Genomic DNA, 13,314 nt, shown 5'->3' on the forward strand with positions numbered 1-13,314 from the left:
AAGGATAAGCAGAAAGAAGGGGGAGAAAGAGGAGAACCAGCAATTAGCCAAGTATGGGGACATACTCCCATAGCTCCACCAACTCAACAGACCAAGATGAGATGAAGTTTGTTTCAAGTTGAAAATTAGATGATAGCCTTAGCAACACAGCAAGATTTTGTCTCAATGGGATATTTAATAATGGCTAAAACATTCAAATATCCTCCAAATATTTGTAAATTAACATAGTTTCAAAACAACAGTGCAAGAGTTTGTAATGCCAGCAAGCCATCAACACATACTAAAGTAAGACCTGACATGGAAAGGTTTATTGTCATAGGAACATAGACTGGAACAACATTTGGGGAAAAGAATGGAGAAAAGAATAGACCTAGAAACACCATGTGAAAGGCGTCCTGCTTCAGTATGGAGCATTCAACACTCTGGGAATGGAGTGAATCTGCCTGCATACAGTACAGAGCATCTAAGAAGGGGAAGAATGAATGCTTGTCCACGAGAAGTGCAGAAACCTCTAGACTAACTTCCAGCATTGGGCTACCAGCACAATGCAAGAAGATACACAAAGCTTTTGAGCAGGGAAGGAAGACAGTCGGGCCTTTCATTCACAGAGGATAGGACCAACTGAAACAGAGCAGTTACTCAACAGCCCCTGGGCTAAGACACAGGTTGTGCTGGACATCAAGAACAGGGACCCATTCCTACAGATTAACCACCATCTGGAAACATCATTTCTGGGCTGGAGGGATGGCTCAGCAATTAAGAGCATTGGCTCCTCTACCAGAGGTCCTGAGTTCAATTCCCAGCAACCACACAGTGGTTCACAACTACCTATATGATGCCCTCTTCTGGCATAAAGTTGCACATGCAGATAGAACACTTATACACATAAAACATGCAAATCTTAAAAAAAAAGAAAAACATTTCTAACGTCATTAAACCCCATAAAAATGCTGGCTAAACAGTTCTGTGTCATGGAAATGAACACACTGCAGGCACAGAGATCAGGGGAATGAAGACAGCTCCCTACACCTGTTCACCTGCTCCAGCCAAAAGATGAATCAAACCCAATAAGGACACTGATGCTCTATTAGAAGAATCATTCTGCTACTGTCCTTAAATACTCTGGGCCATCACAAGATCTCACTGTCTACCAGCATAGGGACCCTTAGCTATTTTCTGGCCTGCTGGCTCTGCCTTCTTTCACAGGCATAATGAAGAAGAGCCTATAAAGAAAGGGCCCAATGAGGCAGCATCATCCCATCTCTGAGTGCTTCCCATGCAAGCCTATCACTCCTTTGTGGTGGCAGCTGCAGTGAGGGCTCAGTCCAGGGAGCCCTCCTCTTCTCCTCTTTCTCCCAGGATGCTGCTAGAACCTAGGAAAGGGAGCACACAGACAGGTGGTCTTGGAGAAAAGAAAACCCTGAACAATGGTAACACAACCTAGACTAGAGCACAGTGAAACTGGGGCTACAAAGAAGCAGGGCCGTAGCCACACTGCTGGCTGGTGGTTCTACAGTGTCCATGGGGCTGACTGTCTTATGTTGGGGCAGGCTGATATCTCTGCCCTGACAGCTCAGCTTGGAAAAGGATTGTGAGGGAGTGATGTGAGCTCCCTTATCACACCCCACTGCAAAGCATGCTGTTCACAGGAGACTGTTTACACAAAGAACTGGAATCACTCTGCCTGGAGATATGAGATGGACTGCAATCATCAGAGATTTCCCTGTTGACCACATTGACTGCCCATCCTGTAAAGGTGCTGCTAGCCAGAATTAATAATGAATGAGTTGATTGCCAAGGTGAATCAGAGCCCACAGCAAGACCAGACCAGAACCCATGTTCTTTCTCCTGCACCACTGGAGACACTCTAATATAGTGGGAGGCCGCTGCCTTATGGCTGGGAAAACGAAGAACAGCACTGAATGCTGCTAGGACCCAAGGAAGGAACAATGGTCATTCACCAAACTGCCTGAATGTAGAGATAGCAAAGCACTCAGAAAGAGCTCCTGGGGTGATGAAGAACTGGGGGAGTGAGAATGTGAACACAGGGAGAAGGCTCAGCGAGTAAAGGCACTTGCCACCAAGCCTGAAAACAGAGTTTCATCTTTGGAACATACACTGGGGAAGGAGAAAAGTGACTTCCCCAAGTTGTTCTCTGACCTCTCTATGACATATGCACACAGACACACAGATAAACACAAATAAATAAATGTAATAAAAAACTTTAGCAAGAAAATGAAATACCCATGACACAAGGAACCTCACCCCTGAGAATCCTCCTAAGAAGATCTTTAAATGCACTCAGAATTAGGGCAGCACTCAGTAAGATACCAACACAGAGACACGGGTAAAGGCATCATCATGCCTTTCAAGTTTGCAAATTATTTCACAATTTTCCAACCAGTTTTATGTTGAAACTAAAGTCACTCCAGCAGAGAGTTATGTGCACAACCTTCTAAGGTGTGGACCCTAGTGTGAGGGACCCCACATAATAGAGTCTTTGCTCATGAAGAGCCACTGCCAGGGCTCCTGTGAGAATATTCAAAGTTGTCCATGAGGCGCTGACAAGCCTCCTCTGGGCTTCTTTCTCTAAAGCTTTCAAATCATTAACCACACAGAGCAGACTGAGATGCTATGACATCCAGAAAGACAAGTCACACGCTTCCCCACCCCAGATACTTTCTGTTGCCACACAGTGAAGGTAGGTAGAGAAATATGCCAACCTGAGCCCAGCTTCCCTCCTCGTCTTCCTGATGTTAAATGGTTAGGAATGCAAAAGAAAAAAAACTGTTAGTGTTTGTAAGCTATGGTAAGGCAAGCAAACAAACAAAGACAGCTAGGGTCACAGCAGCATGCAGTCTGTGCAGAACCAGCAGCCTGGGGGTTTCATGCAAGGAACACACCCCTTCCATGCTAGCATATCAGTAAGAGGGAAAAGCTGGGTTCCACTGTCATAGTGGGATACTACACTGAGCTCTTTTCACAGGGTGAATCAGTTCTATCTAAATGAGCATGTCTGCAACCTTAAGATTCTGGGGGAAGGGGGATATAAAATAAAAACAAACTCTAGTTTGCACACTTAGCTGATAACCTAAGGGGACACATCTCTTGAAACAACTGAACATTAACACTTTCATTCCCAACAGAAAGGCCAAAGCCCAAGCTGGTCTGACACAGTATGTGCCCTGCAAATGCAGGCTGCAGTGACTAACCGTTTGTGGCGTGACTGTGAGCGTTTCCATTTCTTCATGTGTCAACCAGACATTTCCTGTGGTCTAAGGTACCCAGTGCACCAGCCACATCCCAGGCCAGGAAAGCATGACAAAGAGGAGAGGGCACACACATAAACTTCAGGCATAGGAGCCTGAGGCAAAGGCCACTCTTCACAGAAAATGACAAAAAGCCACAGCAGCCCAGCCCTCCTGCCAGCAACTGGTCAACAAAGAAGAACTCACAGCTACCAGAGCTGGCCTGCTGTGCCCATCCCTGAGGTATATTAATAAAGAAAGCCCACCTTAAGACTTACAGAAACATCTGCTCTCTCAGTCCTCCACACTTACTATCCTAAAACAGTCTCATTGGACTGGGCATGGGGCTGAGTGGCAGAGCTACCTAGTAGGTGCAAGGCCCTGGATTTGATCTCTACCACTTCCAAAAAGCCTCTTCCACAAGCAGCATCTCTTCCACTGGCAGGTACACCAGGTGACCAGGCCAGACAGGCCAAAATTAACCACACTGTGTCCCCACTGTACCCCTGTCATAGCCACATACAAGACCAAAATCCATATGTTTGTTGATGTAAGCTCAAGGGAGAAATCTACTCCTATGCCTGACAGTGTAGAGGGAACAAGTCCAAGCTAGCTGAAATGGTGGGAGCTCCCTGTCAGAACACAGCTGAAGAAGACTTTGGAGGGGCCACAATGAATATGCCTTTCTGACATGAACCCCCCTCCCCCAGGGAACAGAAGGGAATGTGGCAATAAAAGCCATTCTCTGGGGGAAAAGCCTCTGAGCCACTATAGCTGAAGCCCAGTGTTCACTCCACAGAGAATAGAAAAATCCCAACACTTTAACTTTGAGCCCCGGCTCAGCCTTAGGCTACTGTAGAAAGTGCTTCAAAGAGTTTCTCCAGAGTCACCCAAGCTAAGTCCAGAGTAAGCCATGTTGGCTTTCCTCTTTGGTTTTTGCATGGAAAAGAAGAAAGTGAATTCTCTAGTGACCAGGATGCTGGGGGACAGCAGCTATTCTTCTAGTGCCAGCATTTGTATTCAGCAGGTGCCCCCAAGGTGCTCTACAGGGCTACAACTCCACAGAAAATGTAAGTAGCTCACTCCTCATATATTGACTCCAAGTCCATGCCAGGGCAGAGTTCACGAGGAGGAGGAGAGGGGCTGGATTTTAATTCAGCTGCACAAGTCTGCTATTTTCCTTTGTTCTACTTTCCCACACACCTGTGCCACAACAAAAGGCAGGGAGGGAGCTGCCCTTCCTGTCCACATCCTACCTAGAGGCAGTGCTGCAGATGAAGAGGATACAATCCCAGCTCTGTGACAGGCTAGCCACAGGCCCAGGCCAACAGCTGCCCCTGGGGAATCAGAGACCCTTAATCCCTACAGTTGCACTGTGGGGAGAAAAAAAAAAAATCATAGGCATTGGACTGTGTGACCTGCTCAGCAAGTAGCACATCTGTGTGTGAATGCAAACACCAACTCTGTGTGGTCAGGGGTCATCAGACATGAAAGTCAAAAGGCAGGAAGTGCTACTATAGAGTGGCAACTTCCTAAACTCCTGCCCAGAAGTCCTCAGGATGATGGGTACAATAATGCAAGTAAGGTTTGTAAGAATCAATTTCCACCTTTAAATCTCTTCTTTTTGAAGTGTTTCTAGTCAAGCTTTCATTTTTAACTTGAGTGGGGTCTCAATATATTGTCCCTGTGGGATTCAGAGCTCTGATCTTCAGACTCCCATGTAGCTGAGATCACAGTGGGTCTCACACTCAGCTTCAGATAAGCTTTCATGAAAGCCTTTGTCCAGTGCTGAGGATGAGCCCAGGACCTTTCACATGCTAGGCAAGTATTCTAGCCCCAAAGTCTTGCTGTTCTTGGAGCATCTAATTCACATAAGCAATAGTTTTAAGGCATCTGCAGCCATGTTTTAAATGAGAATTGCTGGGCGTTGCAAAGACCCAAGAAAGCAGGTTGACTGGTCCAGCCTATCAGGAGACAGTTCTTCCTCCCAGAGCATAGGAGCATGTGGACTTACCGTCCTGGATGTGGGCGGGGCAGAAGGGCTGGTCAGTGACATGATCTCCTGGATGGCCAGCCGCAGCTTTAGCCTGTGCAGGGGGTTGCTAATGCCAATCTCTCGCTGGATCTCGGTGTCTGACAGAGCTGACATGATGGCACCACTCTTGACGTTTGCTCGGCAAGCAGCCACATACCAGGCAGGCATCCCAACCCAGAGCTAGACATGGGAATGAGAAGGCCAGAACATCAGGCAAATGTGAGAAGCCTTAGTGACTTCCCATAATGCAGCATGTGTAGAGGACGTACCTCCAGCCATACCACCACTGTGGGCCCGTCCCACTGTGCAAATGGTAAACCTTGCCTGCGGGCCTCCTCCAACAGCTCATGCCTATGAGGGAAAATATAATCAAAATAACCAGTTAAGTAGGCATCACTGACAGGTTTCCAAAGCACAGCAGATGCTCACCATTTCCCTTGAGCTTCAAGATGCTGGCACCATCTACAGCACACTAGCTGAGCCCTGACTCCCACAGAATCCCACCTCTTCTGAAAGACTGACCAGCAGCTTGAGGAGCATCCAGCAGTCCTCATAACTAAGTTCATATGGTTCACCCTTTATACACTGTCCAGAAAGAGAGCACATGCAGGTTGGCAGATGGACACCTAAGTCATTAAACATATAAGGACTGTGCAAAAAAATCAGATGGAGTAGTACACAACTTTAATCCCAGCACTTGGAAGGCAGAGGCAGGTGAATCTCTGTGAATTCAAGGCTAGCCTGGCCTACACAATGAGTTCTCAGACATCCTGAGCTACATACTGAGATCCTATCTCAAAAAACAGCAACAGAACAACAAAAAACAAAACACAATGGTTCAAAGCCATGGTGAAACAGTGCACTGGGCAAACTGCACTACAGTACACACCAGGCATGGGTTCTATCCCCACACACAGGTCCTTTCTTGCAAATTACATTTCTCCATGTTTGCACGTGTTGCAGGCAGAGATTCTGGAATCTTTTATTTCTAAAGTGACATCCAGCTCTGTAATACCAAAACCAAACCCCCAAATCCTAGCTCTACAATAACTGCCCAGAGCAGGGCATTCCCTCCAGTCACAATGTTACAGATAGCTTCAAGCTTGACTTCTTCAATCATTCTTGGCTGCTACAGTCAATGGCTGCCTTCCATCACTGGCTAGCAGCAAATTCCCCAGAGCAGCAGCACTATTTGGTGTCTTAGGCAGAGTCAAAATAGCACTACTCATAAACTAGAAAAGAGAGAGACAAGTGTGCTCATGTGGAGCTAAGGTAGTGAGGGTCTGCAGGATGGGTACCAGCCCTGGCTAGAGGAGGGGAGCTGATGTCTTAGGGCACCAACTAGTGACTGGAGGACTTTCTGCTTCCTCCAGACAAACTCTCCTCAAATACAGTTGGTATGACTTACCAACAAAGGCAAAGAAGCCACAGGAAGCAGCTCGGTCACTCCTTGAGACCAAATAAAGATGGAAACTCAGAGGACACAGGGCAGTGCCCATCCTAGGTATGTAGCCTAGCCATCAAGGTTTCTAAGCTAAGATCACACTGAGTGGACTAAGTCCTCTAACTGGGCAGTCTTCTAAGATGTCTGTTATCCAGTAGTAATAGATCATTCACAAAACAGACAGCTAAGCAAGCACACTGCAGCCCTCAGTGGCTACCTGGAGTCTGCTGCACACTCCTAGCACTGGAAACAGCCTTTGCTGGCTCTTAGAGCCCAGGCTACTTGCTGCAGCAGGAACAGTATAGAGGTAGGACATGAATTAGGAACCTGTGAAGAGGACATCGAGGACAATCAGTTATAGGAAGCAGGACCTGGAAAGGTGGCTTTCCTCTGCCTCCTTGAGCCTTCCCTATTGGGCATTTTGTAACTTTATAGCCCAAACACAGCGATGACAAGGCTGGCACAGTTTTCTCGAGGAGGCACATCTCTCACCAATCATGTGTCATGGGATGAAATATCATTGACTACAGATACCCAAGGTTAGCTGGCTCAAACCTGAGACGTCTTACGACAGCAATACTAACTACTTCCCTTCTCTTCACTTCACTTCGCCTGGGAATGGGGCTGACCCCTTGATCTTCACAATATTCTCCCAATTCAGTCAGTTTTTCCATGTGGAACTTTTGTATACTCACCTAACTACCAATAGTCCCTTTCTAGCTAGAGAGCCACTTAGCCTTTCCACTCCATACAACTGTCAAAATAAATGTGGTAAAAGCATTGTGACCACTCACGCTCATTGTTTCAATACTTGGGAGGCTGAGGCAGGAGTGCCATGAGGTAGAAGCCAGCCTGAACTATATAACAAGAGCCAGTCACACAAAGCACATTTAACCCTCACCAACATTTACTTTCCTACTAATCAATTTTCCAGGTAATAAAAACTCTTTTAGCCACTGGACCCAAAGTATCCAAAGTGACCAAATTAACAAAAACCTTTTAAAAAAATCTTTTTGGATGTATGTGTATGTATAGCATACATACTCACTTTGTAGACCAGGCTGGCCTCAGATTTGCCTGCTCTGCCTCCCAAGTGCTGGGATTAAAGGTGTGCAAACCCACTGCTCGGCTTCCACCTTACTTTTTTGAGACAGCTCTCTTACTAAACCTGAAGCTCACTGATTAGCTAGACTGTCTGGTCACTGAGCTCCAGGGACTCCCCTGTCTCTGAGCCCCCAGCACTGAGCTACAAGTGCAGACCACCCACACCCAGGTTTGACATGAGTGCTAGAGATCCAAACTCAAGACTTTGTGCTTACATGGCAGCACTTTACTGACTATACCACCTCCACAGCCCAAGGAAATGTCTTCTAAAAGGCCCACGTTCTGTACCTCAGGCCTAAGCCCAAGAGTATCTGACCGTTCAGAAGCATGACAGTGACACGCTGCTGACCTGGGACCACAAGTACTGCTTTTAGTCTCCTTCAATTGCATAATCCCGGACATGGCACCAGGGCAGTAGAGCATCTGCTACATCTTCTCTTCCTGGGCTGTTAGATGTCTCATCTCAGTGCGAATCTGTAATCCTCCTCTCTGCCTCCCTAACACTGGGATTGTGGGCATGAGCCATCATGCCCAGCTCCCAAGGCTAATGTGTAAATGGCTGCTCTAACACAAACTCATGCAGCAGAAGTGTTCCTTTACAATCAGAACTGGAGGGCTGAAGGGTATGGTTCTGCTGCACAGTGGTGGCAGCACATTCAGAGAACTCTGGCCTTCATCCTCAGCACCTCAAAGGCAAAGCAAGGAAATGATAACAGGAAACTGGTAGTTTTAGAAATACACTCGTCTATGAGGAATAGTCCATGTATAAAAGACAGGCCCCATGATTAGATGGAACTGTGATCACCTACCTCATGACACCAACAAGCACAGTAGCTCTTTAAACCCCACACCCAACTGTGTTTTCATTATGTCAGTACCGTCCCACTGAGGTCCTGAATGAAGGCCAAAGGGCCTTTCTTCTCTGACATAAGCCATGGCAAGTGTCTACATCAAGTGAACAAGCTAGGAGTCTTAAGCACATAGGTGATACCACTCTGACAGGGAAAGGACCGATCCTGTTTTGCAAAGATCCTCTCAAAAGCATGGCATTGAGGGTAAGCCTGATGTCCTTAGAAGCATCCTATAGCATGGTTCTCCATGCAGTCCAATTCCCTGCCTGTGAGCACATCCAGCCAAAACATGGCTGTCCTGGAACTAGCTTTGTAGACCAGACTGGCCTTGAACTCAGAGATCAGCCTGCACCGACCCCCTCCTTCAGTGCTGGGATTAAAGGTGTGCACCACCACTGCCTGAAGAAGCTGTATTTTAATATCAACTTTCACACGGCCAAATGGCAAATCCCAAGGTATCTCAAAATATTTTTACTCAGTTCAAAGATAGCAATATTCCAAATCAAGTCTGGATATTAAGAGGCTTCTACAAATTTTCATTTGCTGAGTCCTGTAGGTAAGGGAGTCTACAGCACTGCTAATGGAGCCTGGTACTGACCAGTTATCAGATAACACATGAGGAAGAGATTATGACTGGCAGCCCCATATTAAGGCCAGCACCATTCTGGGTGTGGTACACTGTCTTCAGAGCACTTGGGAACCTTTGCAGGACCATCCGATCCATCTTGACTCAAGGCCTACTTCCCCTTGTAAGTTCAGCTCTCATGTCTGGTCTAAACCCTTTGCCTGTTCTTTGATGCATTGTCTCATCCTGTCTGCTTGTCTCCCTCATTGGATCTAGACGCAGCTAAGCTTCTAGACATTGTTCTATGCAGAGTAAACCCACATACACATCACTGCTCTGGGCCCTGATTGATAGCCATCCCAAAGAATACTACTTATTTTCAGGACAGAGATTTTCTTTACTGACTTTTTATCCTCTTTGCAAAGCCAGAGCCTCAGCATGCTATGCATTTCTTTTACCCAGAGCCACACTTCCAGTCTTCCAAGACTTAGTGCAAAACTGAAATTTAACAGGTTACAAATTCTTAAATCTATCTGTGATAAGACAGTCTACCAAGAGAAAACACTGTAGCAATTACTTCCAGAGGGTCATTCACATGGACCCAAACAGTCACTGTGGCTGTCTATAAAGCTCAGTTGTTAGGACTATCTGCAGGATTTAGAGCTACTTATATGAAACAGAGTCTCATGTATCTCAGCCTGGCCCTAAACTTACTATGTAGCAGATGATGACCTTGAACCTCTCATCCTCCTGCCCCGTGTCATTATGCCAAGTTTATACAGTGCTGGTGAGGGGCCATGGCCTTATGCATTCTAGGCTAGCACTCTGTAAGCTGAGCCATATCCTAGCCCTGTTATCACTCTTCAAGATAGCCACCATCCCATTTAATACTCAAAAAAAGTCATTCAGGGTGAGTTGCTGTGACTCTCATCTTACAGATGAGGAAAATAAACACAAGGGGCTACATGACTCCCCAGATTCCAAAGATGAGTTCTGTAGCACACCACCTAAGCAAGACACTTTCCACAGGGCAGGAATCCAGGAAAACACCTTCCATGTGTCATAAATGCTCCCTCCTTTAGGAAGTGTGGGTTAAAAAAAAAAGGCTGTAGTTACACATGTGTGTGCTGGAGGGGTATGCATGTGTACCTGTTCACATATGTGGGTACATTCCAGATACATGCAGAGGCCAGAGGAAGATACCTCAACACCAGGCATCTTCTCTATTGATTTCTACACTACTTTCTGAGGCAGGGTCTCTCACTGAACCTGGAGCTTATTCATTTTGGCTAGACTGACTGGCTAGCAAGCTCAAGGGTTCTTCCTGTCTCCACTCCCCCTCCCCTCAGCATGGAGTTACTTTTCCAAAAGCCTGTGCATACACACAGCTGTGCACAGAATTTGATACCAGCTGAAACCTCAACATCATTTACCCTAAGAACTGCCTCCGATGGACACACAATGAGAAGCTTACTTTTTCTGAAGTTTACGATTTTTTTCAGCTTGTCCTCCTAGTTTGCTGAGTCCCAAGGCATCTTGAGATGAATTTTCTGTCTCTGAAACACCAACTACAAGGAAGCACAGACCCCAGACTTAAGTGAATCAACATGGCAGAGCAAAGTTCAAGTCTGTTCTCTACAGGTAGTAGCTCACATTAAAAGTTCTTTCTGACCAAACAGCCTAGAAAATTGCTTAAAACAAGACACTGGGTATATCTGAACTACTAGCCATTGCTCTTTGGGCCGTATCTGTACCACCTCCCAGGGCCCTGACTCACTAGAGCAGCATGGTGGCATGTGGAGAATGGACAGACACAGCTGGCACCCAAGAACACCCCACACCTTTGTTAAGATGCTTACTGCAGGGGCTGGAGAGATGCTCAGTGGTTAAGAGCACTGGCTGCTCTGCCAGAGGTCCTAGGCACAATTCTTAGCACCCACATGACATCTTACAACTGTCTGTAACTCCAGTTCTAGAGGATCCAACACCATCACACAGACATACATGCAGGTAAACCACCAAGGCACATGAAATAAAAATTGAAAAATTGAAAAAAAAAAAATATGCTTACTGCAAACCTACCAACCTTGTCCTGGTGACTCCTTGCCCAGAGGTCCAGGCCGGCCCTTTTCCTTCTTGCCAAACAAGCGGCCAATGGAGGACTTGATGCCTTTCTTCTTTGGGGCTTTGTGGAGGGAGTCCTGGCTACTATTACTGCTGCTAGGATTACTCACTGGACCATCCTGGGAGCCTGTGGAGCTTCAAGGGGGAAAAAAATGGACTTTTATCAGAGCTGTATCACCACATGGGAGTCCATGCACAGGCACTATAATACTTTGCTGGGTTGTTTTTGAGACAGGCTCTCAATCTAGCCTAGGCAAATCTAGAGTTAATGACAACCCTGCCTCAGCCTTGAAAACACTAGGCCTATAAAGAAAGACATGAGTCACCACACCCAAGCCAGGCACTCTACATTTTTGACAACTGCTATTCATCGTTCCTATGATCCACCAAGTTTCTCCCAGTATGCTGTTCAGTGACAAAGGCTGCCAAAGATGCTCAGAAGGAAGCCTGGTTCTGAAAGTCCAGCTTCTCTAGAACTTGAAGTTCCTCTTTGAAGCCTGGACACCAACTTGCTGGCAAGAGAAGCCTGCTTGCAGGCCAGGGAGTGAGGTAGCAGCAGAAAGGAGATGACCATGGGGACCAGAGAAATTAACTCCTGGTCAAGTACAATGCTTACTATCTGCAGAGCTGGGTGAGGACTACTATTCAAGCACCCTTCCCCACATGCTCAGGACAGCACAGAAACTCCTCTGCCAATGGTCATGACTATCACAGCAACCAAACAGGCTCTTGGTTTCCTGACAGGAAGCATTAAAAACACAAACTGCCCAGCAACTTGGAGACCCAAGAAGGAAAGAGAATATGAGAAGCCAGGCTGTTAGTGAAAGGCCTCTGGCCAGCTCAGGTGTGGTGAGTATGACTCTGGCAGGCCTTGCCCTTCTCTACTATTCCCTCTGCCTTGCTAAAACCATTAGATTACATTCTCAAAGTCCTTCTTGCTCCTGAGATTGACTACCAAAGTTAACCTCAATATTATCAAAGTATTAAAGTCAATACTAACAAAGTATTAAAGTCCAGCTATCAAAACCCCTCTTTGGTTCACCTAATTAACATGCCCAATTAAAATAAACACCTTATCCTAACATGAGGTTTCCCCTTTGTACCTTTATAAACTACCATTTTCCTGTGCATCACAGTTCTTTGCCTGCACTCTGGGACAAAAAGCCCTGGCCCCCCTTTCCCTTGTTTTCTTCTTTCCCTTCTTCCGTGTCCTCTGTCTCCTGTCCATCCGGAGCAAATAAATGTCCTTTAGGCAGAGAACTTGGTCTCGGGGGTCCTGAGTTGATACTTATCCTTTCAGTCAATGGAGTAGTACCATCCAGAACCACACATGTGCCTATGTATGAACAAGGCTGTGAGGTCCTAGAACACCATTCTTGACAATGTTACCCAAACAGGACCTTCTGCTGGAAACTACCTGAGGCAATGTCAGTTAACTTCAACTGAATAACCTGAAACTCTTTAAAATCTGTCTTCTTTTCTAAGTTATGACTAATATTCTTAAACCCCAGACAAACACAGCTCCACAAAGGGGCTGCTGTCCTCAGCCCTGTTCCTTACTTCCTCAGGTCCCTGATGTCCTCATGGCTGACCGTGTGCAGTGCCCCCTTGTGCAGCCTGTCTAAGCGCAGGGGCCTCGGGGAGGAGGGGGGAGAGGTTTCACATTTTATTGTCGTCTTGTCGTCTCGTACCTCTTCTCTGGAAGCTGGCAACTGAGGGCAAGATAAGAGGAAGAACAGTGAACAATGTACTTAAAGACCTATTAGCCATTCTCTGCTAGCACAAAAAGACACATTTTTGTTTGTTTGTTTTTGGGGTTTTGTTCTGAGATGGGATCTTGTGAGTGCACTACCTCTGCCTCCCTAGTACTAGGGTTACAGGTGGCTCCACTGTGCCTTGTTAAAAGGCTGCTTTTTAGTTCACACCATCTTGAGGACTGCTGT

The 13,314-nt window shown here is 46.4% G+C and overlaps 1 protein-coding gene across 1 annotated transcript in view; it reads right to left on the reverse strand.

Moving 5' to 3' along the window:
* Nucleotides 1–13,314, reverse strand: part of Ppfia1 (PTPRF interacting protein alpha 1) — a 76,949-nt gene that overhangs the window by 9,204 nt on the left and 54,431 nt on the right. Inside the window, exons 18-24 of the mRNA XM_051193485.1 lie at nt 12,932–13,083; nt 11,334–11,506; nt 10,722–10,815; nt 5,553–5,634; nt 5,263–5,463; nt 3,213–3,275; nt 2,724–2,750 (exon numbers count right to left, since the gene is read on the reverse strand). Of these exons, the coding sequence (XP_051049442.1) occupies nt 2,724–2,750; nt 3,213–3,275; nt 5,263–5,463; nt 5,553–5,634; nt 10,722–10,815; nt 11,334–11,506; nt 12,932–13,083 (792 nt within the window). The remainder of the gene's footprint in view (nt 1–2,723; nt 2,751–3,212; nt 3,276–5,262; nt 5,464–5,552; nt 5,635–10,721; nt 10,816–11,333; nt 11,507–12,931; nt 13,084–13,314) is intronic.

This window comes from Phodopus roborovskii, unplaced genomic scaffold (genome assembly GCF_943737965.1).
Source record: "Phodopus roborovskii unplaced genomic scaffold, PHOROB, whole genome shotgun sequence".
NCBI classification, from domain to species: domain Eukaryota; kingdom Metazoa; phylum Chordata; class Mammalia; order Rodentia; family Cricetidae; genus Phodopus; species Phodopus roborovskii.